This window comes from Manihot esculenta, chromosome 1 (genome assembly GCF_001659605.2).
Source record: "Manihot esculenta cultivar AM560-2 chromosome 1, M.esculenta_v8, whole genome shotgun sequence".
NCBI classification, from domain to species: domain Eukaryota; kingdom Viridiplantae; phylum Streptophyta; class Magnoliopsida; order Malpighiales; family Euphorbiaceae; genus Manihot; species Manihot esculenta.
The window spans coordinates 9,321,069-9,344,678 of NC_035161.2; the positions used below are offsets into that span (position 1 = coordinate 9,321,069).

The 23,610-nt window shown below is 28.2% G+C and overlaps 1 protein-coding gene across 6 annotated transcripts; it reads left to right on the top strand.

The window, feature by feature from the left end:
- Nucleotides 1-5,975: 5,975 nt before the first annotated feature.
- On the top strand, nucleotides 5,976-17,923 carry LOC110626384 (cation/H(+) antiporter 18). Of its 6 annotated transcripts, none has more exons than XM_021772250.2 (6): nucleotides 5,976-6,282; nucleotides 6,984-7,078; nucleotides 10,156-10,238; nucleotides 14,314-14,553; nucleotides 15,235-16,236; nucleotides 16,350-17,923. In XM_021772250.2, the coding sequence occupies exons 4-6, from the start codon at nucleotides 14,356-14,358 to the stop codon at nucleotides 17,559-17,561; spliced, it is 2,412 nt and encodes an 803-aa protein (XP_021627942.1). In that variant the 5' UTR covers nucleotides 5,976-6,282; nucleotides 6,984-7,078; nucleotides 10,156-10,238; nucleotides 14,314-14,355; the 3' UTR covers nucleotides 17,562-17,923. The 6 variants fall into 6 exon arrangements, with proteins under 6 accessions (XP_021627942.1, XP_021627951.1, XP_021627926.1 ...); XM_021772259.2 differs by having other exon boundaries at nucleotides 10,159-10,238; XM_021772234.2 differs by having other exon boundaries at nucleotides 7,004-7,078.
- The last annotated feature ends 5,687 nt before the right edge of the window (nucleotides 17,924-23,610 follow it).

Below are 23,610 nucleotides of genomic sequence, written 5' to 3' on the forward strand. Positions count from 1 at the left end.
ACCTATGATGTTACATAACATCAGCCCAAAGTAAGGCACAAGCTGTCGCTATTGAGTAGGGACACGTGGCAAGAATCAGACATGTAAGAAACACAGACCAACACAAGAAAGAGAAAACCTAGACACTTTAACACCCAAGTCATTACTAGAAGACTCACCCAAGATGAGTCTTGGTACAAAGTTACCATTATCAAGTACAACCTGACATATCTCCATTATGTCTATGATTGTGGGATTTTCACCTACTAGCGATGTCCCGTATCAAGTAAATGGCTACATTATCGCTGAATTATAAAAAAAATACTATATTCATTTCTATCTCTTACAATATAAAAGGTAGAAGAACCATAGAGACCAAAGTACACTATTCTTAAACACTAAACCTCTAAGCAATCTATTACACTTCCTCTACTCATCTAGATACTGACTTGAGCATTGGAGTGGCATCCGTAGACATCCACCACCACCTCACATTGTCTCCCTTACAGGTTCTAGCCAATCGCAGCACAATTCCATTCTGGCTACGTCATTAGTTTAATCTCAGCAACATCAAGGAGAACTTGAGATAGTAAGTAGATAGTCTTATTTTGTGTTTATTTTAGTAAATCTTCACTTAAAAGGAGAGGACTATCTTTGGATCTACTTGTTTTTATGGTTTTTTTGCTAGATCTACTCTTGTAGGTACTTTTTTGTAAGTTGTTTGTCTTCAAGGCGAGTATGTGTTTGGCTGCTTGTTTATGGAAGCTGAGAGTTGGTCATCTCTGGAATGTTCATAATATTGCAATTCTCTTTTTTGGTATTTTGATCCTAAAAGCCAATAAGAGAGTGAGATTGTTAGAGCTCTACTAAGCCAATCCAGTTTTTCATCTCTACCATGATTTTTCTTAAACTTTTTCTACCTTTATGGGTCTCTCAACATCAGTCCTTTGATTTTTTTTCCTCACAAATCCTTTATATGGTGGCTCATGGTTGTAGGGCTCCTTGATGCTTTTGTTTTTTCTCTATGGAAGATGAACACATAAGGGTAGCAGTGCTCTCAGTAAATCCATCTTATGAGATGGGTCAGTTTCGATTCTTAGGGCAATAAGGTCATCTACGTGGCTGGGTTGTTTTCTGTCGGTTGGACCATCCCTTCTTAGAATCATAGTCAGCTTGGGCTTATTGTTCTATCTTTTTAGCTACATTGTGTCATGGATCTAGGCTTGTATGGATTCTTGAGCCTGACTCTTCTTACAATAAATTTTATCTTATTTTTGGTAGAAAAAAAAAAGAAAAGAAAAATGATGAGTTAGAAGAGAAAAGGAGAAATAAAAAAATAGAGACAATGAAGAGAAGCCAAGAGAGAGGAAAGCTAACTTATGTTCGTAAAGAGAGGATTCAGAAATTTATTACATGAAAAACAAATGTCAAATGAAGAATAATATCAAACGGACCCAAAGAGTGAGAGAATAAGGAGAAGTGATGAGTTAGGAGAGAAATGGAGACAATGTGGAGCAGTCAAGAGAGGAGAGTTAAAATTGTGTTAATGAAGGAGGACTTAAAACTCCAAGAAGTGAGAAGGGATGACACATGTTTTTTCTCTTTTAATCAAAGAGATCTCATATTCGAACTCTGGATTTGCAATATCTTTTAAATTTGGAGGAGTGCTTTGCTCTTTTATGAGTGTGCTTGGCGCATATCCGAATTAGTTAGCTCAATAAATTACGAAAAAAAAAGCTCTCGAAAATAAAATTAGCATGTTTGGATTTAGTTTTTTATTATTATAATGATTTATTGCTCATTCCAAGTGGTATGAAGACTGCAATTCAAATATTTCTCTTAAATATCAATACAAATTTTACTAAACATAAATAATTTAATTATTTAATTAATTAAAATTTCTATTTTATTTTTTATAATTTCTAACTAATACTTTCTTTTTAGTAGAGCATATCATACCGTAAGCTTTAAAAGCACATATTGTTAGCGGATTATACATGATCTGTTCCCTTGCTGGTTTAATATAATCTGATTTGATATTTTAATTTTTCTTCAGAATTAATATTAACCTTCAAAAATAAAATAAAAGTCATTTTACCCTTTGAAATTAAACCATTAAGTTCAAATCATAAAATTAGACTAATTAAATCCAAATGTTGAAGTAGGTCAATTTAGCTTAAATTAAACAACACATGCTAGAAAGCAAGTGAAGAACTTAAATGATTAATGCTAAGTTACATTATTTCTTAATTAAATTACTATTCAATTCTTTAAAAAATTTTAAAAAAACAATAAGTAGGACTATTTTTTTTAAAGAATTTTCTTTTGAGAAATATTTTTTAAAATATTTTTTTTCCAAAAAAATGTTTTTCTTGTTAAAATCATTAAGAATTTATTTATTTTCCGATTCTATTTTGAGTTTAAGCAACATTATATTAAAAAATATAGAATGATTGCCTTAATATTATTAAATATTAAACAACAATTTAGCAATAATTTAAAATTGTTATAAGAAATTTTAATTTTTTATTATATATAATAATTTATATAAAATAAATTATTTATTTTATATTTGATAAAATTATAATTTTAATAATGATATTTATTTGTGGTGAAAAAAATAATTTAACCAATGCTCTATTTTACAACAAGAAGATAAATATATTAATTCTTAAATAATTCTTGTTAATTTATGATTATAATTTAAGTATATGTAATAAAAAGTTTATCTTCATTATCTAATAGTGTTTGTTAATTGTGATTTCCAAATTTGGGGTGTGACTAATAATATTTAATTTTAATTGACTAATAATATTTAATTTTAATTTTCAATTGAATTGTATTTTATGACATTATTATAATTTTCGAGGGAAAATAGAGAGATTAATCATAATTATAGTTAATTTTTTAAATTTTTGATAATAAAATCTCAAATTTTAAAATTTTATTATAATTATAGTTAATTTCTAAGATAATTTACTATCTTAAATTAAGAAATAAGACAATAAAAATAAAATATTTTTAATATATATAGATAATTAGAATTAAGAGATTATTTATGTGGATTTTAATTAATATTTTAAAAATAAAATAAATAATATTTAACATAACATAAGCATGAATTTAAAATTTTATTAAAATTATTTTAAGAATTAGATATAATTTAAATAAAATTAAAAAATTTGAATATAAAATTAAAAAATTTGAATATAAAATTAAAAGTATTATAATTATGATAAAACCTAATTAGTTTAGAAAATGGATAATTAGTTTAAAAATTGATTATAATTATAAAAAATTAAAAGTTATAATTTTATAATTTAAAAAATTAAAAATTTTAATTATAATCGTTATTAAATATAAAATTTTAATTATTTTATATCTAATAATTCTAAATAAAATAATAAATTTAACGAATGGTTGTTGGAGTGCGGGTGTAATATAAGGTTTTCGCTCTTGAAAAAAAGAAATATCATTAAAAAATATAGTCATAAATCTCAAAAATATATACTTGTAGATTTAATTGGATGGTAAGTGTATTTAAGTAAATACGAGAGATATCAAGTTTTACTCTCCAAATTTCTAATTTTCATTTTAAAAATAAAAAACTCGAACGTATAAATAGTAAATTTGATATAGAATATCCGATGACTATAATAAAATAAAAAAATTAAAATCACTTAGCATTCATCCATCTATTTATTTAATATTTTTTTATTTTATAATTGTAAGAAAATAGTTGAAGTCAACCGGTGATAATTACGTGTAAATTTGTAACTAAAAATCCATTTGTTTTATGGTTTCATTTTAAACGTTTGAAATATTCAAGAAACTTGAGAAATAAAAATATTTTTTAGAAATGATATCACTATTTTTAAAAAATTATTTTCTCAAATTTGTGAATTTTATTGACATGTCTATATTATTTATATATAAATTGTATTAATATATTTTATTTTTAATATTACAATCTAATTATTTTCCTTGAAATTAATTATCAGCATTTAATTTCTTTACATTTGGGAAATTAAAATAAACAATTAATGTAAAATATTTTTTAGATAAAGGAAAAAAAAAAATAAGCCACTTATTTATCAACACCATTGTATATAAATCTATTAATATAATTCATTTTTAATATTATAATTAAATAATAATAAATGAGTTATCAAATAATAGTAAAAATTTTAATGATCTTATAAGCCAATAGAAGGATATTTAATTTGGTTAAATAATATATATCCTATAAAATTTCTATAATTATTATAAAAAATAAAAAATAATTTATTTTTAAAAGTGTTTTTTTGTTTTTGAAAAGGAGAGAAATATCATTAATTCAAAGCGATCAAAGAAATTATATGAGAAGGAGAGACATGAACCCAAACTCCTTGACCTGACTCAGAATGAGCCGATTTTGCTAGAATATGATCAAAATCATTTGTAAACCTGTAAATAAAATCACATCTTACTTCTTCATAACTGGATAGAAGCAATTTATAATTTTGAACCAAAAGATCAAAAGGTGATAAATCATTTAACGAAATATTATTAATGGACACAACAAGAACCTGAGCATCCGATTCGAAAAAAACTCGATCCCATCCGCACTCTTTAATCCAGCTCAACGCCTCTCGAAAAGTCATTGTCTCAGCACACTTAACCTCCATCTGACTGCAAAAACAGCCTGCTTTAGCCATCATAAATCTACCATTAGTATCTCGGACTACACAGTCAAAACCTAGTGAATTTCATTGTAATTTAATAATTGATTAATTAAATTTAATTAAAATATATTAATTAATTAAAATTTTATATTATTTTTATATGTGCTATTAATTTATATTTAAAAAATAATAAAATATTATATGTAGTATGACATTTATATTTTTATATTTTAATTTTTTAAAATTAGTTAAAATTGTAATAAATGCAATGTTAGATAATTCGTTGAAAATTTAAAAATTTAAATTAAAATGTAAAATAATATAAATATTAAATTTTTTTAGGCTAAGATTATAAAAAGCCTTTGAATTAAATTATTGGGGTTGACTATAATATCATCATGTATCGTCTATTTTATATCACATGTCATTATTTATAAGAAGTTTCTTTTGCTTTAAATAATATTTATATTAAATTTAATTTTTTTTACCATTATTATCATTTATATCTTAATTTTTTATTTAAATTATTATTTTTAATAACTACTTCTCAAAATTTAATACTTTTTCTAATTAATTTATTATTTAAAAATTATTTTCTCTATTTCATAATTTTTATTATTTTTTTGTTATTCTTTTTTTAACTATATTTTTTTGTTATTCTAAAATTATTATTTATTTTTTTTAAATTATAATAATATATAAATTAATTATTATAACTATATTTAATTTTATTTTATTTTTAAAAATCTCTTAAAATATTTTTAATATTTAATAAAATTTAAAATATTTTAAATGAGTATAATTAAAATTAATAAAAAATGATAATTTTTAATACACATGAAAAATAAAATAAATAAAAATTATAAAATGAAGAGAATATTATATATATATTTTTAAAAAGTATAAAAAATATATATAGCTAATTAATTTAACATATTTCTTTTAATATGATTAATATATATTAGCATAATATATATACATATATATATATTTTAAATAAATAGTAATAATTATGTTATTATTATTATAATTTTAAATAAGAATGATAATGTAAGAGCTAATTAATAACATAGAATTTTATGTATAACAAAAAAAAATTTTATTTCACAATTTATTAAAAATTACTATTAATAAAATTAAATGAATTTTCAAAAAACAATTTTATTTTATTTTCACATATTAAAATAAAAATTTTAAATAATAACGTGCAACTTTCCGGTATTTCCGTGGCCGCATTAGAGTTGTGGAAGTCTTTGTCACAACAGTAACAAAGGCCAAGGGGCAATGGAATATTCGCTGATCGAGTGAACCAATAAATAGGGAGGTCCTTTCGTGAGCTTGAGCAGGCTAACAGTAAGCTGATTCAACTGATTGCTTCTGCCTTTTTAGCCACGATCTCTCCTTTATTTGCTTTTGTATTTGCTCCTTTTTTTTTTTTCTGAAAAGAAAGCCACCTATCAGCAACAGTGTGAATTTGCAATTCAGTCCATACACCTACCAGATTCACCTCTTCATTCTTTTACTCTCATCTCTCTGCTCCAGCTTCTGCAGAATCCATCCTACTGTAGTTCTGACCTCAACTGCGATTCTCTCTCTATCTTCATCGTTGTCTTCCTCCAAGACTCGCTGCGATTCTAGTGTATGTCGCTGGTTCTCTCTCTCTCTCTCTCTCACTCTCGCTCTACTCTAAATCTGTTTGGTTTTGCATTTTGGTCTGTCAGATAAAAAAGAGAATTGAAACTGAAACTATTGCTTCGTCAAATCGCTTTTTTCTTCCTTTTTTTAGCATTTTGCGTTCCCCTTCCTCCTTTTCTCTCTCTTATTAATTGCCCTTCGGGACCATACCCGTGAATTTATTACACTATGAGAAAAAAATTACTATGCTTTTGAACGGAAGAATACAACACAATTTTTTTAGAGCAGTATATTATTATTATTATTATTATTATTTTATTTATTTTTCAAATTCTTCATTTATGAGTTTGTCTAGAAGTGTGTATTTTTTTAAAAAATAAATTTAAGTTCTTATCATGTTTAAATTTTTTTAGAATTAGGACATATATGAAGAAAATTTTTAACAGGCACCCAGATAACCAAAAATACTTATTGCAGCTTGTTTAGAAATTAGATTTTTGTAAGAATCCATTTCAACTAATTTCATTATTGTCAATACTCAGTGTTTGATATTCAACTTAAAAGAAGAATACTTTTAAAACATAAAAATAATGCAAAAATAATTTAATTATGTGATAGTTAATTTAAAAGCTTTTGTCGTAATTTTCTTTTTCACATGAAGCTTTTCATATTAGCACAGACTAATCTTTTTAACCAACCTAACAGCCTATTTTCGGCATTGACAGCAGATTATGCTGAAGGGTTTACAGCTTTTCGTGAATTGGGAGCTAATGATACCGAGTGGGCCTCAAACTATATAGGTATTATCTCTGCCATCTCGGAAAGCTGTATATACCAGAAAATAAAGTTGACTTTAGATTTTGCCTTTTGCATGTTCATGTCATTTGTCAAGTTGCACTTATTCAAACTGTTTATAATTAATGTCATATTTGTTTTATGTACATTCTAGCTTTACTTCTTTTCCACTTCATTACTATTGAATGTGCTTTGCCTTTTGGCGTTATTCAACTGGCTTTGCTAACATGGATAAGTATCTGATTATAGTCGTTTTTTTTTTTTTTAAATAGAAATTGAGACCGAAAAGTAGAATCGAGATCTTATGTTATCAGATTAAATCGATTAAATTTTATTTTAAAAATTTTAATATTTTAATATAATATATAAATAATGTTTATATGAAATATTCTTAAAATAACATAATATTTGATATATTATTTTATTAATATAAATAAAATAAAATAAAATAAAATATAAATATAAATATAAATATAGTATCAATCAATAGATAAAAAAATAAACTGCTAAAAAAATAAACTGCCATGTAGTAGAATTTGAATGTAATTAAAATATAGTAATATACACTACAAAATGTTTTTGGATTAATGATGGATTTTTTCATTACTAATATAAAAAGTTTTGGATTAATGACCGATTTTTTTATTAATAATTAATAAAAAATCCGTTATTAACTTATTTAGTAATGAATTAATAATATATTTACATCCGCTATTATGAATCTCGTTGCTAATATAATAATAACGGATTAGTAATACGTTACTAATTTTATAATAGATTTATAATAAAATTTAATAATAAATTCAAAATCTATTATTAATTTAATAAAATTTTTTAAAAAATATGAAAAATTAAATATAGTGCTAAATTTAATAACGGATTGAAATTTCTTATTAATTCATTATTAATTTGATAAAATAAATTATAAAAAATATATCGAAATTATATTATGCTACTAATTTTAAAAAATATTAAAAAATATATTAAACTATTAATTTATTTCATTATATTTTACATTAAATATTAATTTAATTATAATAAATTATTAATTTTATCATTATATTTTACATTAAATATTAACTTTAATATTTTAAATTTTATTAATTTTATGAAAAGATTATTATAAAATTATAAAAAAATTTAAGAAAATGAAAAAAAAAAAGAGAATGGAAGAAAATGAGATATAAAAGAGAAAATAAAAAAAAACAAAAGAGAATAATGATAAAAATGAAGATAAACTAAGGAAAAAGGAAAAAATTAAAGAAAATGATAAAAAAAGGAAGAGTAAATGAAAGAATAATAAAAAAAAGAAAAAATGATAGAAAGTGGTAGAAAAAATAAAAGGAAATAAGAGAAAATAAAAGAAAATAAAATAAAAATTAAGAGATGAAAGGAAGATTGACAAATGATGAGAAAATTGAAGAAAATAAAAGAAAATGAAAGAGAAAAATAGAATTAATAATGAAAAGAAGAAAATGGAAAAGAAAAATAGAGTTAACGATAAAAATAAGAAAATAAAATAAGGGAAAAATGAAGAATTGAGGAGAGAAGAGGTGAAGAAAAATGAATGAAATGGTGAGGGGAGATAAGGTATGTGAGTAATGGATTGAATGTGGCTAAATTTGAAAGAAAAATATGAGTGAATAAAAATAAAATGATGATATTATTTTTTAAATTTTAATAACGAATTTTTCAATTTATTATTAATTTTTAAATTAATAATAATTTTTTTTTGTTATTTAATTAAAAAAAATAAAAATTTAAATTAAACGCATGATATTTTTTTTAAAATATAATAATTATAATTCATTATTAATTTTTGAATTAATAACGGATTATTATTAATTTTTAAATTAATAATAAATTATATTTATTATTAAATAAAAAATTTAAAATTAAAAAAAAGTTAATTTTTTGTTAAAAAATAATAACGAATTAAATCCGTTATTAAATTTGTTATTAATTTTATAATAAATTATATTATGTTATTAAATATATTATTATTTTATTTATTTATTATTTAATTGATTATTAAATAATATTTTTTTATTATTTAAATAATTTATTTATTTAATAATTGATTAAATAATAAATTTATTAATAGATTGGAATTTTGTTACTAATTTTTTATTAATTTAAAAATAAATTTTATAAATAATTTTATTAATTAATAAATTTAGAAACAGATTTATTATTTCATTATTAAATAATAAAAATTAAAAATAAAATATAAAATTTATTATTAATTTATAACGAATTTAAATCCGTTATTAATATTTATTACTATTCTTATAAATTTGTATAATGATATAAATTTTTTAAATTAAAATAAAATCAATAATATTAATATAAATAAAAATATAACATCAATTTAAAATTAAATTATAAAATTTTAAGATAATTATAAATTCAAATATATAAAAAATAAGTAAAGTACAAATTCAAATTTTAAACTAACTATAATATTTTAAAAGAAATTATTATATAATTATAATTTATAATTTATTATGAATATGTTTATTAAAAATTTAAAAAAAAATAAGTTAAATTTAAATTTAGAAATTTTTAGTCTGCATATTAAGTTTGGATGGTGATACAATTATCTAAATTTAAGGAAGGTGAGTGAAATTTACTTTTAAATTAAATTATAAATCAATAATAGCATATTATGGGGAAATGATATTCAATTACAATTACGGGAGTTTTACGTCGAGAGACCTAATTGATACAACTAGGATAGATGATTAACTATGGACCAAACTAACCCATAAAGGAAGAAAATTCCTTTCTATTTACTAAATATTAAATTTATTATTTTTTTCTATATTTCATCTACAAATGGTAAACACAAGAAAACTTGCACTGGTTTATTGCATATATTTAAAACAGCTATTATTCTTGGATGGGCAGCATTGTAATTTTGAGATTGGCGACTCACCAAATGCCAATGGCACTTACGGTATTTGCTCATTTTGCATTTGCGGTCCTCAGCCAAACATCCCGCTCTCCCTTCACACCTTCTTCAATGCTTCTCCATATGTCTTCAGATCTTTTTATTTCTTCTTCTTCTTGATTTTTAAAGCAGGGACAAAGGGATTGACGAAGAGAAAGCGAAGTTGATTAAACAAATCGGGTACCATTTTCTCGCCTACGAAGCAATTTCAGGTGATTTTCCCATCCTTTCTCAGCTTCTCTCTTTCTTCAAAGCTCTAAGAGAAAAATATTAGAACTCGGCCCTACCCATGTTAGATCCACTTTTCTCTGAAATTCATTTTCTGGTTCAAAGTGCTTGTGCATGTGAAAGTGCTGCTTTTGTTCGTTTTCTCTGTGCCTTCCTTTTTTCTCCTCTTTGAACTGGACAATCTCGCTTTCTTCATTTTAAAAAATTGAAAATTTTGATGCAAGGAGCCAGATGAAATTTGTAAAGGTTAGGGGTTTTCTTTTACATTTGCGTTTTGAGTGTTAGATTAAACTTGGTTAAATGGTGAAATTTATCCATCAGCTATAAAGCTAAGACCAAAAAGTATTGAACTTCATTTCTCAATTTTGTCTTCAAATTATTATTAAAAAAATTAATAAATTCTGATAAATTTAAATAAAACAAATGAAATTTGACATTTTTAATCTTCTACACTGAATTTTAATATCTTTTTTAATCATACTATTACGTATGTGGTAATTTCATTTAAAAATATAAAATAAAGAAAAATGAAATTAAAATAAAGAATTTTTTTTATCAAAGGAAATAAAGAAATTAATTATTGTGAGTTCTCCAACTAGGCATATATATATATATAATTATTGTCAATTATTATATACTTCTGATGTATGTAAGAGTGAATTCTATATGAGTGGAGATTAACATTATACACTCGTGCACGGTAAAGTTACCTAAAAATCACTGGAGTGGAGATTAACATTATATACTGGTGCAAGGTAGAGTTAGCTCAGAGTTACCTAAAAATCACTGGTCATTCTTTTGCGTAAGTCGTGGCCAATATAATTTGGAGTTGAAACGATTTACCCATCATTATGCAGAGAGATTATTGTATGATCTAAGAGTTGTTATACGAAGCTTGATAAAAAAAAAATAAAATTAACCACTAAATTTACATTATTACTATTTAAATAAAATTCATTAATTATTTTTTTACTAATCTATTGTAATCTCATTGAGTTGAAAAAGTATACCCTAGATATATCTTCTAATAATTTACCAATTACGTCACCAAAGAAAATTATGGAACCTTAAATTTCGGATGCCACAGCCTCCCAAGGTTTTATTTTTCTTTTTTCGAACTTTTGACTAGAAATGCCCGTTGAGATAAAATAAACTAAAAAAATCTTGAATTCTCTGAAATGACGTATTTGCTCTCCAGTCTCCATCTGGGTGCAAGAAGAAAATGATTTTTTATTGTTATAAAATATGACCATGAAATCCAGAATAGAAGATTTCCACTCATCTTTGGAATCCCTCTTTCTTACTAACGTTATCTCCACTTTTTCCTTTTCTTCTGCTATTATTATTATTATTATTATTATTATTATTATAAACCATGACACAGCATCTAACAACAAAATATTATTATTCTTTTAAGGATTAATTGTTCTTTCATTTTGAGTTATCTATATCCTTTATTTTTTAAAACTTCAGGTAAATTGAAAGTAATTCCATCGGTATTTAAGAAGCTATAATTTTTAATTTTGATAAAGTAAATATATATAAATTAAATAATTTATTTTTTAAAAATAAGGGGTATAAATGTTAATTTTAATATAATGTAAAAATGAAAACTAATATGCTTCTAAGATTATTTTGGTACTTTTAAAAATTGACAGAAAATTTATTGAAAACTAAATGAAAAACCTTCAATTTAATTAAATTAAGATATAGGAATAAACTATTTAATTTTAAAAAGCCTATAACTTAAATAATCCAAACATTTTGGATGTACGATGTTATTGATGAGCTTTTTATAAATTTACATTTATATTCTAATATTTAAATTTTAAAGTGTGGAAATACGATTATCAAAATATAAAAAAAATCAAAGACTCTGTTATTGACCAAGTGCATCGGCATAGAAAAAAAATCAAATTGGTCAATGGCTTTCTTTGTCCCTCTAATTATAAGGGAGATGATAGAATCTAAATAAATAGAATAGTAATAAAGAAAGAAGTAATTGACGAGTGAGATTAGTTTGAAAAAGAAAATAATTATTTATTTCTTTTTAATTGTCTCTCTTACTCATTATTTGTATTGTTATTGTCATTAGTTTAAATCCTATTATCCCCGTTACCCCGTCAAAATTGTGAAAATAATAACTGACTAAGAATGCGATTATTTATTTTCTAAGTATCTTGATAATTATTTTTGCAATTATTCAATATTAAATGATTATGATATAAATGTGAATTTTTTGAAAAATTTAAATTATTTTATTTAATAAATTAAAAAAATTAGAATGTAAACGTAAATCTATGAAAATATTTGAATTATTTTAGTTAATAAATAAAAAATATAAATTAAAAATAATAAAAATATCAAGTAAGATAATGGAACGTGAATCTTAAATTTTGATAAAATTAATTTGAATTTATGAATAAATTCAGTTTGATTTAATTATTTAAAATTAAAAATTTATAATATAAATATAAATCAATAAAAATCGATTAAATTATTTGAATTAATTGATATTTTATAAATTTATTTTGTTTGATTAAATTATCTAAAATTGAAAATTTATAATATAAATATGAATGGATAAAAATCGTTTAAATTATTTGAATTAATTGAACATTTTAAAAATAAAAAGACATGATTAATTTTAATAATGATTTAAAACGCGTAATTCATCCAACCTTATCTTTTCTTTTGGTTATTATAGATGTGCAAGCGTCAATAAAGTGCCACATGTGATAGAGATTAGGGACCATTATTGTCCGTGAGAAAATCAAGTGTGAACAATATATTGTAATACATAGGGCAGGGGTAGAATGTCTAGCTGTCGACATGAGATGATTGGGGGAAGTGGCGTATGATTTTGTCTTGGTGATTAGTTTTCCATTATAGAAAAACGGTTCACTTAATATTTTTGAGAATTCTTTTTGTCTTTTTTATTTTTTTCACATCGATTAGTTGAATGATTTCATTCAAAAACTGAATTGAATGATTAAATTTTCTCTCTACATATATCAGTCATTTTAGTCCAAGTATAAAAGTAAAGTTCCGGCCTTTCCTAACTTGCTGCCTTGGTTCTATTGGAAATTTTTATACGCATCTTTTTAATTTATAAAAAAATAATATATTATTAAAAATTGTAAAACTTTTTTTTTTTATGGGTCTAATTGAATCTTATTTAAATTTCAATACAAATTAATATAATTGCTCATCAGTCAATTAGGACAATTGTATTATATTCTAGTCTTAAGATTAATCTTAAATTTTAGTTTGAACTATCTAGTCCTTCAATATAATGTTGTTCAAGATTTTACCATTAATTTTTTGAATCTTAAGTTGTTGAGTGTAAAGGATTAGAGTGGGTTTAGCTCGGACTCTTAATTTTTTTATTTTTATAGTTTGAATTTAGAAAAGAAAAAATTAATATATTATAATTTTAATAGATTTTATTATAATTCTAAATAGTGTTCATTACAGTTCACTATAATATTAAATAATATGACAGCTTTTAATTAGTTGATTATATACAACCGAGTCTAGCTAAAACTCTTCTTAGCAGTCATTCTAGTTACAACGCTCCTGGCGGCTGACGCCCTTCGCTCATCAATATCCAGCTATCAACTCCTCCTCTTTTCTCTGACGGCTTCTCCCTCCTTAAAAAACATGCATCATAAAACTGTCAAAAATAAACGTGAAGGTGGAAAAATTGAAGTTTGAGTGGCAATAGAAAAAGGTGGTGTAAAATTAACAAATCAATTAACATAAAAATTTACTTTTTATAACATGTGAAAAATATGAAGTTTTCAATTCAAAATAAATAATCACAGGAAAAATACTATCAAAAGCATTATATCACTGCCATTACGCAAGCCTACCATTTAGGACCCAACCCATCAGGCCATCACGAGTGTCAAATTTTGGCACTTTAGATCTCACCTAAAGCTAACAGTTTAAACTCGAGTTGGTTTCATGGTCAATATACTACTGCTCAGTTCTATGATATGTGTCTGAATATAATTATTAATTTCAGAGATTTTTCTGAAAGTATTTTTGTTGCAGTTAATCTCTCTGTTTCTTGGTGATCTGAAAGAAGAAAAAACAATGGCTTCCGATGCAACAGAATCATCATGTCCCAAACCCATGAAGGCTACATCTAATGGGGTCTTCCAGGGGGACAATCCTCTTGATTATGCACTGCCACTCGCCATCATACAAATTATCCTAGTAGTTTTGCTCACTCGTGTTCTTGCTTTTCTACTAAGGCCGTTGCGACAACCGCGTGTCATCGCTGAGATTGTTGTATGTCTCTTCTCCTTCCTCCTCTATATCTGTTTCTTTATTCTCTGAGTTGGAGTTCTTTTTTACCTTTTTGCATGTATACTATGTTTCTTGATATTATCAAACAAGTTCTATGATGTTAATATTTTATTGAAATCTTTAAGGATTAAAGTGATTTTAAGAATAGAGTTCTGCATTATTGCGGAGCAGGAAAATCCTGCAATTTCCGCTCTTTAATGATTACTGGCTCCAGGGAAGGTTGACTCTAAAGCCAGTCTTTCAATTGACCTACGAAAGAACTTGATGCTGAAGTCCATAAATGGTAAATGAAAGTTAATTATCGGATGGAGCTTCAAGCCACCAGAACAACAAGCACTTTTACTGCACAACGCAATTCACCAGCAGCATCCATCACAGTTTTATTTCCTTTCTCTAAATTTCAGCTCCACTGAACTAGCAACTAGCAAGCATTAGGAAACCTGTTCCTCCACTTTTGGTTATTTTATCTAGTGGTGTATGTATCCTTTCTTTGCATCTGTATTATAATTTGGATGCTCCAAAATGTTACGGATAATTGGCAAATCATAGTGGATACGCAAAGTGTGCTTATATTGTATTATATTTCCACTTCTTTGCAAAACAAACCAGGCTCATGGGGTTTGTAAATTAAAAGGTTTCTGACTTCTAATTTTCTTTGAATAGGGAGGCATTTTGTTGGGACCATCAGCTCTGGGTCGGAACACGCACTATCTGAATAGTATTTTCCCATCCAGAAGTCTCACAGTGTTAGATACTTTAGCCAATCTTGGTCTCCTTTTCTTTCTGTTCCTTGTTGGCCTTGAGCTAGACATAAAGTCCCTTCATCGGACGGGGAAAATGGCTTTAGCCATAGCTGTCGCAGGAATTAGTTTACCCTTTCTGTTAGGAGTTGGAGTATCATTTTTGCTCCGTAAATCAATTTCTGAAGGTGTTAAAGAAGCTCCATTCCTTGTATTCATGGGGGTGGCCCTTTCAATCACTGCTTTCCCTGTCTTGGCTCGTATTTTGGCAGAACTCAAGCTTTTAACTACTGATGTTGGTCGAATGGCAATGGCAGCAGCAGCCGTAAATGATGTTGCAGCATGGATTTTACTTGCACTTGCCATTGCCCTCTCTGGAAGTGGACATTCACCCCTCACATCTTTATGGGTGCTTTTATCTGGGGCTGGATTTATTATCTGTTGCGCAATCATTATCCCACCTGTCTTTAAATGGATGGCAAGTCGTTGTCATCAGGGTGAGCCAGTAAATGAAATGTATGTCTGTGCTACATTAGCTATTGTCTTGGCAGCAGGGTTTTGCACTGATTCTATTGGAATTCATGCCCTCTTCGGTGCATTTATAATTGGAACTCTTATTCCAAAGGAGGGACCGTTTGCTGGTGCTCTTGTTGAAAAAGTTGAAGATCTTGTATCTGGTCTCTTCCTCCCTTTGTACTTTGTCTCTAGCGGATTGAAGACCAATGTAGCCACAATTCGAGGGGCTCAATCATGGGGTTTACTGGTTTTAGTCATAAGCACAGCCTGTTTTGGGAAGATAGTTGGGACAGTAGTTGTCTCTCTTTTTTGCAAAATCCCTTTTCAGGAATCTATAACTCTGGGATTCTTGATGAATACTAAAGGCTTGGTGGAGCTCATTGTCCTCAACATTGGCAAAGATCGAAAGGTAAATTCGAGTTCAAAATTTATTGATTAACATGGTTAACTTATTTTGTCTTATGCTCTCCAATTCATGATTATTTATAATTATTTATAATTATTTATACTGACAACTTACAGGTCCTGAATGATCAAACATTTGCTATCTGTGTTCTGATGGCTATCTTCACAACCTTTATCACAACGCCTGTAGTTATAGCAGTTTATAAGCCAGCCAAACAAGCGATAAAGGCTGATTATAAGCACAGAACAATTGAGAGAAAAGACCCAAATACTCAGCTTCGAATCTTGGCATGTTTCCACAGTACATTAAACATTCCTACAATTATCAATCTCATTGAGGCTTCACGTGGAACAGAGAAGAGGCAAGAACTCCGTGTCTATGCTCTGCACCTTATGGAGCTCTCTGAGAGAACATCTGCAATCCTTATGGTTCACAAGGCAAGAAATAATGGACTACCATTTTGGAACAAGTTGCGGTCTGATGCCAACCAAGTAGTTGTTGCTTTTGAGTCTTTCAGGCAGCTGAACCGTGTGTTTATTCGTCCAATGACAGCAATCTCTGCAATGCATGACATGCACGAGGATATCTGCACCATTGCTGAAAGGAAAAGGGCTGCAATTATAATCCTCCCATTCCACAAGCATCAGAGGTTAGATGGGACATTGGAGACAACTCGAAATGAATTTCGTTGGGTGAATAGAAGGGTTCTTGAGCACGCTCCATGCTCAGTTGGGATTTTGGTGGATCGTGGGCTTGGTGGAGCCACACATGTATCTGCAAGAAATGTTTCCTCCAATGTAACAGTCTTATTCTTTGGTGGGCATGATGATCGAGAAGCCCTTGCTTATGGAGCAAGAATGTCTGAGCACCCTGGAATCAGTTTAACTGTCATTCACGTCACAGCAAGCAATGATATTACTCAGCAGACGGTCAAAATCGATATAACTGAGGAATCGAGTGCTTCATCGGAATCAACTGATAGAAAATTTCTAGCTAGCTTCAAGAAGAATTCAGATGAAGGCTCCGTCAAATTTGAAGAGAGGGCAGTAAATAATGCAAGAGAAATTGTTGAAGTAGTTAAGGAGTTCAGTCGCTGCAATCTGTTCGTTGTTGGTCGAATGCCTGAGGGTCTTGTGGCTGCTGTTTTGACTGAAAAGGTCGAGTGCCCTGAACTGGGTCCTATAGGAAACCTCCTGACTTCTCATGAATTTGCAACTTCAGCATCTGTCCTGGTGGTGCAGCAATATAGTAGTTCAAAATCTCAACTCAGTTCTGGCAGCTCCACAAAGGTCGCAGAGCTGCCTGGGGATGATTCAGAAACTGGGTAGATTGGCTTCTCTGTTCGACCTATTGGTAATAGTTACAAAGTATAGACGTAACCACAGAGGACGACCTTACAAAGATTGCCAGCAGAATTGCTCTTCTTCGCTGTTGCCAGATTCAGGCTTGGCAGTGCCTTGGCTAACCCTTTTTTTTTTTTAAAGAAAAGAAAAAAAAAAAAAAGAGAGATCAAAGAAGGTGGAAAAAGCTCTTTGCAAGATTTAAGAAGAAAAAGGAAAGCAAATCGATTGTTTAGTACTGGAGTGTTAGGATTCGAATTGAAATCTCAATTTGGATCGCTTGCAAAAAAATCATATAGAATTAATTTAATTCATCAATTCCAAATAAAAGGTCATGATTTTAATTCTTCTATATTTTGATTATTAAATATAATCCACTTGTCCATTTCAAAAAAAAAAAAAAAAAAAAAAAAAAAAAAAAAAAATATATATATATATATATATATATATATATATATATATATATAAACCACTTGTATCGTTTTGTTTTATAAAAATCATAATACGGTAACAATTAAATTATATAATTTCATTTATAAATTTGGTTTGAAACACAATGAATATTTATTGTCATAATTAGGGCTGAGCACTATTCGGTTTAAACCGAAATAACCGACCGAATCGAACCGAACTAAAAATTTGGTTCGGTTTTATTTTTAATTCGGTTCGGTTCGGGTTTAATTTTTTGAAAAATCGGTGATTTCGGTTCGGTTCGATTTTAGATTCAAAAATTTCGATCAGACCGAACCGAACCGAAATCACTAAACTACGTCGGTTTTAGCTCTTCCCCGCTCTTCCCGCTCCCCGCTCCCCGCTCCCCGCCCCCGCCCCCGCCCCCGTCCCCGTCCCCGTCCCCCGTCCCCAGTCCCCAGTCCCCAGTCCCCAGTCCCCGCTCCCCGCTCCCCGCCCCCTCTCCCCGCCCCCGTCCCCGTCCCCATCCCCGTCCCCAGTCCCAGGTCCCCAGTCCCCAGTCCCCAGTCCCCGTCCCCGTCCCCAGTCCCCGCTCCCCGTCCCCGTCCCCGTCCCCGTCCCCGTCCCCGTCCCCAGTCCCCGCTCCCCGTCCCCGTCCCCAGTCCCAGTATTGATTTTTTATTTATAAAAATTAAAATTAAAATATTTTAATTGGATTTTAGAATGAATGTGAAAAAAAAAATTTTAAAAATCGAATCGAACCGATCGAACCGAACCGAACCAAATCAGTTCGGTTCGATTCGGTTATTCCTCTTATTCGGTTCGGTTCGGTTTGTGTAAAATTCTGCAATTCGGTTTTCGGTTATTTCGGTTCGGTTCGGTTTTGAACCGAACCGACCGAATGCTCACCCCTAGTCATAATACTTTCGATATTGGAGGGGCAAGAAAAGAAAAGAAAAATTTTAATTTCTAAATTTATATAATTTATTCTAAACTCTTATATAATTTACCAATCTTCAATTAATGGGCTGCATATCACATTACTATAATGTAAGATAGTATTTTGTTGTTTCTAAAAGTATCAAGTATAACAATAAGTATACATAAAAAAGTTATTTAAAACAAGAAAAGAATGCAGACTTCTTGATTTCAGGCTTCCGATATTATTGAGATCATGTCAAAGCGATGAAAGTTATAATATATTTTTAATTAAAAAATTATTAGTTATTTTAAAGGAGAGTTTTCTTCTAATATTTGGGCTTTATTCTAAGGGAAGAGCTTTCTTTCCTATTGTCTAGTAGTTTCTTTTGCCCTTATTAGATAGGGAGAGTTTTTTTCATTCGCTCGAAGTGTAGATTGCAATCCCAATCTCTAGAGTGGAGAGTGTATGCAGTTTTTTTCCTTCTATTTGGTTAATATTTTTTTAGTGATTTTTTTTTTTTGTAGGATGAGTTTTAATGTATTATCTTCTTCTCATGCTTGGTGTTGTGCCATGCATGTAAATCAGAGAAAAGGTTGGGTTTAGCGATAAATATCTTCTAAATTTGGTACCAGGCTTTCAAGCCACTATGATGTCCCTCAACATAAAAATAAGTGAAAAAAGATTTGTTCGTTACCTTCTTACAGAGCGATACCTTTGGTTTTTTTCTTCTTGGTCATACGATCTTTGCTTCTTTAAAGTTCAAGTTTGTTTTCTATAGCTACCTTTTCATTTGACTCTTTTCACAATATTTGGATCTGTTAGTCAAGATGGCTTTTCCTATTCTTTGAGCCTTCATATGTGACATACAACAGTAGAAAATTTGTTGGGTGAGACTTCCAGAAGGAAATTTGAAACTCTGTGGTTTTTTGGAAAGGGTGATAAGGTTGAGCATAGGTTTTCATATGATTTGTTTCCTTTTATTATGATACTCTTTAGTGAGTTGTTTTTTTTATTGAATCTAAAAGATAATTTTTTTCTCACATGAAGGATGTTGCATTATACTCTTCTTTCCTCTCCTTAACTCTAGAATTTTATTATGTGCCTTGGGCCTTTGCTTTGTAAGAGCTTGTTGGGTTTCTAAATCCTTTTTTTTTTTAGGCTAATTCTAATGTTATATTTGTAGGTACTTAAATTTTTTTTATTTTTTTTAATTCTACCGCATTTAAAAAAATGCGGTAAAGCTCGATAAATGCTAAATTCACCCTAGTTTGGAAAATAATTTTTCTCATAACAGGGTTTAGGATTTTTTTTTTTTAACCTTTACTAGGAAAAAAACCATCTTCTCGAATGGTCTTTGTCTTGCCTTTACTTTTTTTTTTTTTGGAATATTGGAGATCTAGTAAGTTTAAAGAGGTGTCCACTTTTGTGCAAGCTTATATGGGAGAAAAATTAGATTTGTTGTTCATTTTTATAATCTAAATATGCTGTCTTTGGCTTCTTTTATTGTAATTAGAAAATTTGGAGGCATCTCTTTTTTTTAAATGGATGGGTACTGACGCGAAGGGGTTATCTAAGGGTACCATATGCATATGGAACGAACATCAAGTCATAGTTTCTAACTTCTTATATGATAGATGTGTTCTTTTGGGTTGTCATCTCAATACATGCAATCTTATTCACATGTTACAATTATATTTTCTCCATCTTTGCTAAGGAATGATCATGGTCATGGTATGAATTATTAAATTTGCTATTTTCTTTCAGCGCTTACCATGTTAATTGGAGTCTTCAATCCAGCCAAATGTGATTCTGAAAGAAAAAAAGGTTGCTTTCTCCTATGAAGATGCTCTAAAGGTCTACTAGAATAGTTCTTGCTTTTGGGCTGAGTATTTTGGTCAATACTTTAATGTTGCTCAAGTAATTTTTTGCTAGCTTAAATTCTGTTCAGAGGCACATGATTGTCATGCAGACATTACAAGTCACACTAGCTTTCTTTGATTGCATATGTGTTCAGAGTACCCGTGGATTTCGATCATCCTCTTGGTTTCATGGATTTTCTTTTTATTTTTGTGGCACTGATGACTATTTTATTCTATTTTTGTATCTTATTGATTGGGTACAAGTCTTAGTCAATCGAGTTAGTGTCTCTATCTTATTTAGTTGACTGCATGCTCCCTCCAATTGTCTGCTTCACTCAAGGATAATATGGTTATGTTTTTTCTTATAGACTCCATTATGTTATTTTCGTGTTGTTTCTTTTTATGATCCTGGTTTATAGTTTGGTTTTGATATATCTTTAGTGTTGGGTTTCTCTTCTTAGCATGATATATCCTAAGAGGGAAGTATCTAGAGGATTTATTAATAGGAGGATGTATCTAGGAGATTTTATGATAGAGTATTTTTTAGGTTCCTCTTACTTTGTCTTCTCCTTATCGTTTAATACAATTCTTTTTAGTAAAAAAAAAAGGTGCACTTTACATCAATCGATGCTCCCATCTAGCTTCTAGTTGAGTGTGAATACCCATTTGCCATCCTATAATATTTTCTATAGCATATCAAGAAACGAGCTCTTATATGCCAATTTGAATTAGAGCATTGATATAATGGTTTATAGATCCTCTCTAGTTTTTGTCTTTGATAACCTTGGTATAACATATGAGAACAATAGAAAGTCTGGTCATGATAATGGACTTTAGCTTGAAAAAGAAATATATTTGTTTCAAGTAATCATAGGTTGAGTTTTGATTGGTTATGGAGGATAAGGTGTAATAGCTAATGGTATTAGTGGAGCTTAAGTCATGGAAAATAAGTTAATAACTAGAGAGATAACTTGAATGTTTTTTTATCATCACATTATGGTGAAATATATTAAGATAATATATTTTGATATAGATAAGTGTGATTAGGTAGTGATAAAGTTATGTTTGGCACGGTATAGGCTGGTACCAAGTTGGCATGTGGGATGGTTAGAATCGGGCATGGGGATGTTGGTTGTATATTTTATGGAGTAGAAGTTATACATGGAGGTGGACCAAAGATACTATCTTGTAATGAGTGGGTAGCCTATTAAGAATCAAACAATCACACAATCAAAGAACGAGCATGAATAGTAAATAACACACATATTTTAACGTGATTCACTAATTTGGTTATATCCACGACGGCTAGGGTTTTCTTATTTCTCTGTGAGTTTTCTAGCAGAATACACTAGGAGTATTTTACATATTTATATGCTCAGAAAAAAATACAAAAAGACAAAATAGTCTTAAAAAAATTCGTTTGACAAAGGTTTGAAGTTGGATCTGCGACTATAGATATAGTGTACAATCCATAATATATTATTAGGTTTCATATCTCAATATAACCGTAGTGAGATTCAAAAGCAACAATAGTAATGGAGTTGCTAACTTGTGCAAAATATATGGACAAGGATAAGCCAAATTACCATCTAAATTTGAGAAAGAAATTCCTTTTTAGAAAACAAACCACGCTATGAGATAAATATCTAGTAAAAAGGAACACATTTGCTAGATCGTGGATGTAATTTTTGTTTGGCGTAGGACATAAGCCATGGATTACATAAGCAAGTAAATAGCTCATTGTAGTTAGATTTTCTTCCAAAAAAAAAAAATCTCAAATGGGGTTGAAGCCTTTATATGTATTGAAGGTATGCAATTAATAGTATAAATACTTGCATCAAATTCATAATTCTAACATTTAAATGGAAAATGTGAATGATGAATCATGAATGGCCTGTTTCAACAATATAACAATGCTTATGTGTCTAGCGTATCCATTTTGCTTGAGGGTATGTGAACATGATATATACTCTTTGCGATATTTTCTGATTATAAAGGTAAGAGGTTAATGCTTAAAGTCATTGTGGGTATCCTTTATCATGAATGTAAGAGGTTAATGCTTAGAGCCATCACCTCAAATCAACTTAGAAATTTATTATTAATAAATTAAAATATATTTTAATAATAATTTAGAACTTAATAAAAGTGTTAAATAAACCAATTTTTTTTCAAAAAACAAAAATAATCGGTAAAAAAGATGAAAGTAGGTACCAAACATCATAATAAATGAGCTCTATAGGTTATTAATTATGAAATAACTCCATAGAAACATTATTATGTTTTGAAAAATCATCAACAACAATAAATTATAATGATCAACAAGTGAGTGAAAAATATATGAATTTAAATTAAGTATATTCATATAAATAAAAGAAAATATTATAGTAATTTTAAGAATGGGTGATCAAGCATAATTTAGCGACATTTTTATTATATTTATTACTGTTTAAATATACATTTTTCTAATTTAATCTATGTTTTTATGATGTTTTTGTAGAAAAGGAGAAAACTGGAAACTTGGAGAAAAATTGTAGAAAAAACTGAAAAATCGATTGGGTCGAATTGATTTGGCCAAATCACCTGTAGAAAGCTGAAATAGAAAACTGAGACTGACTTGCAGAAACGATTTGGGCAAATCAATTGCCCAAATCAAACTGACGTAGAAGAGTCCAGCAGCACGGGAAAAAGGAAAAATCATAATTTCAAAAGTGTTGGAGTCCTATCCTACTTCAAACATCACAAGACCAATCCTATGACATCTCCAAGAGCCACTCCAAAGAAAGTCTTCTCCAAAGAAGATTTATTCATGATTAAATACAAAGACAAAGAAGGAATAAAAGATTAC

Excerpts from the sequence above, each read along its gene's own strand:
- LOC110626384 (XM_021772250.2), top strand. The coding sequence starts at position 14,356 with ATGGCTTCCGATGCAACAGAATCATCATGTCCCAAACCCATGAAGGCT. Across the intron at positions 14,554-15,234 it reads GTGTCATCGCTGAGATTGTT|GGAGGCATTTTGTTGGGACC; the intron begins GTATGTCTCTTC and ends TTCTTTGAATAG. Across the intron at positions 16,237-16,349 it reads ACATTGGCAAAGATCGAAAG|GTCCTGAATGATCAAACATT; the intron begins GTAAATTCGAGT and ends GACAACTTACAG.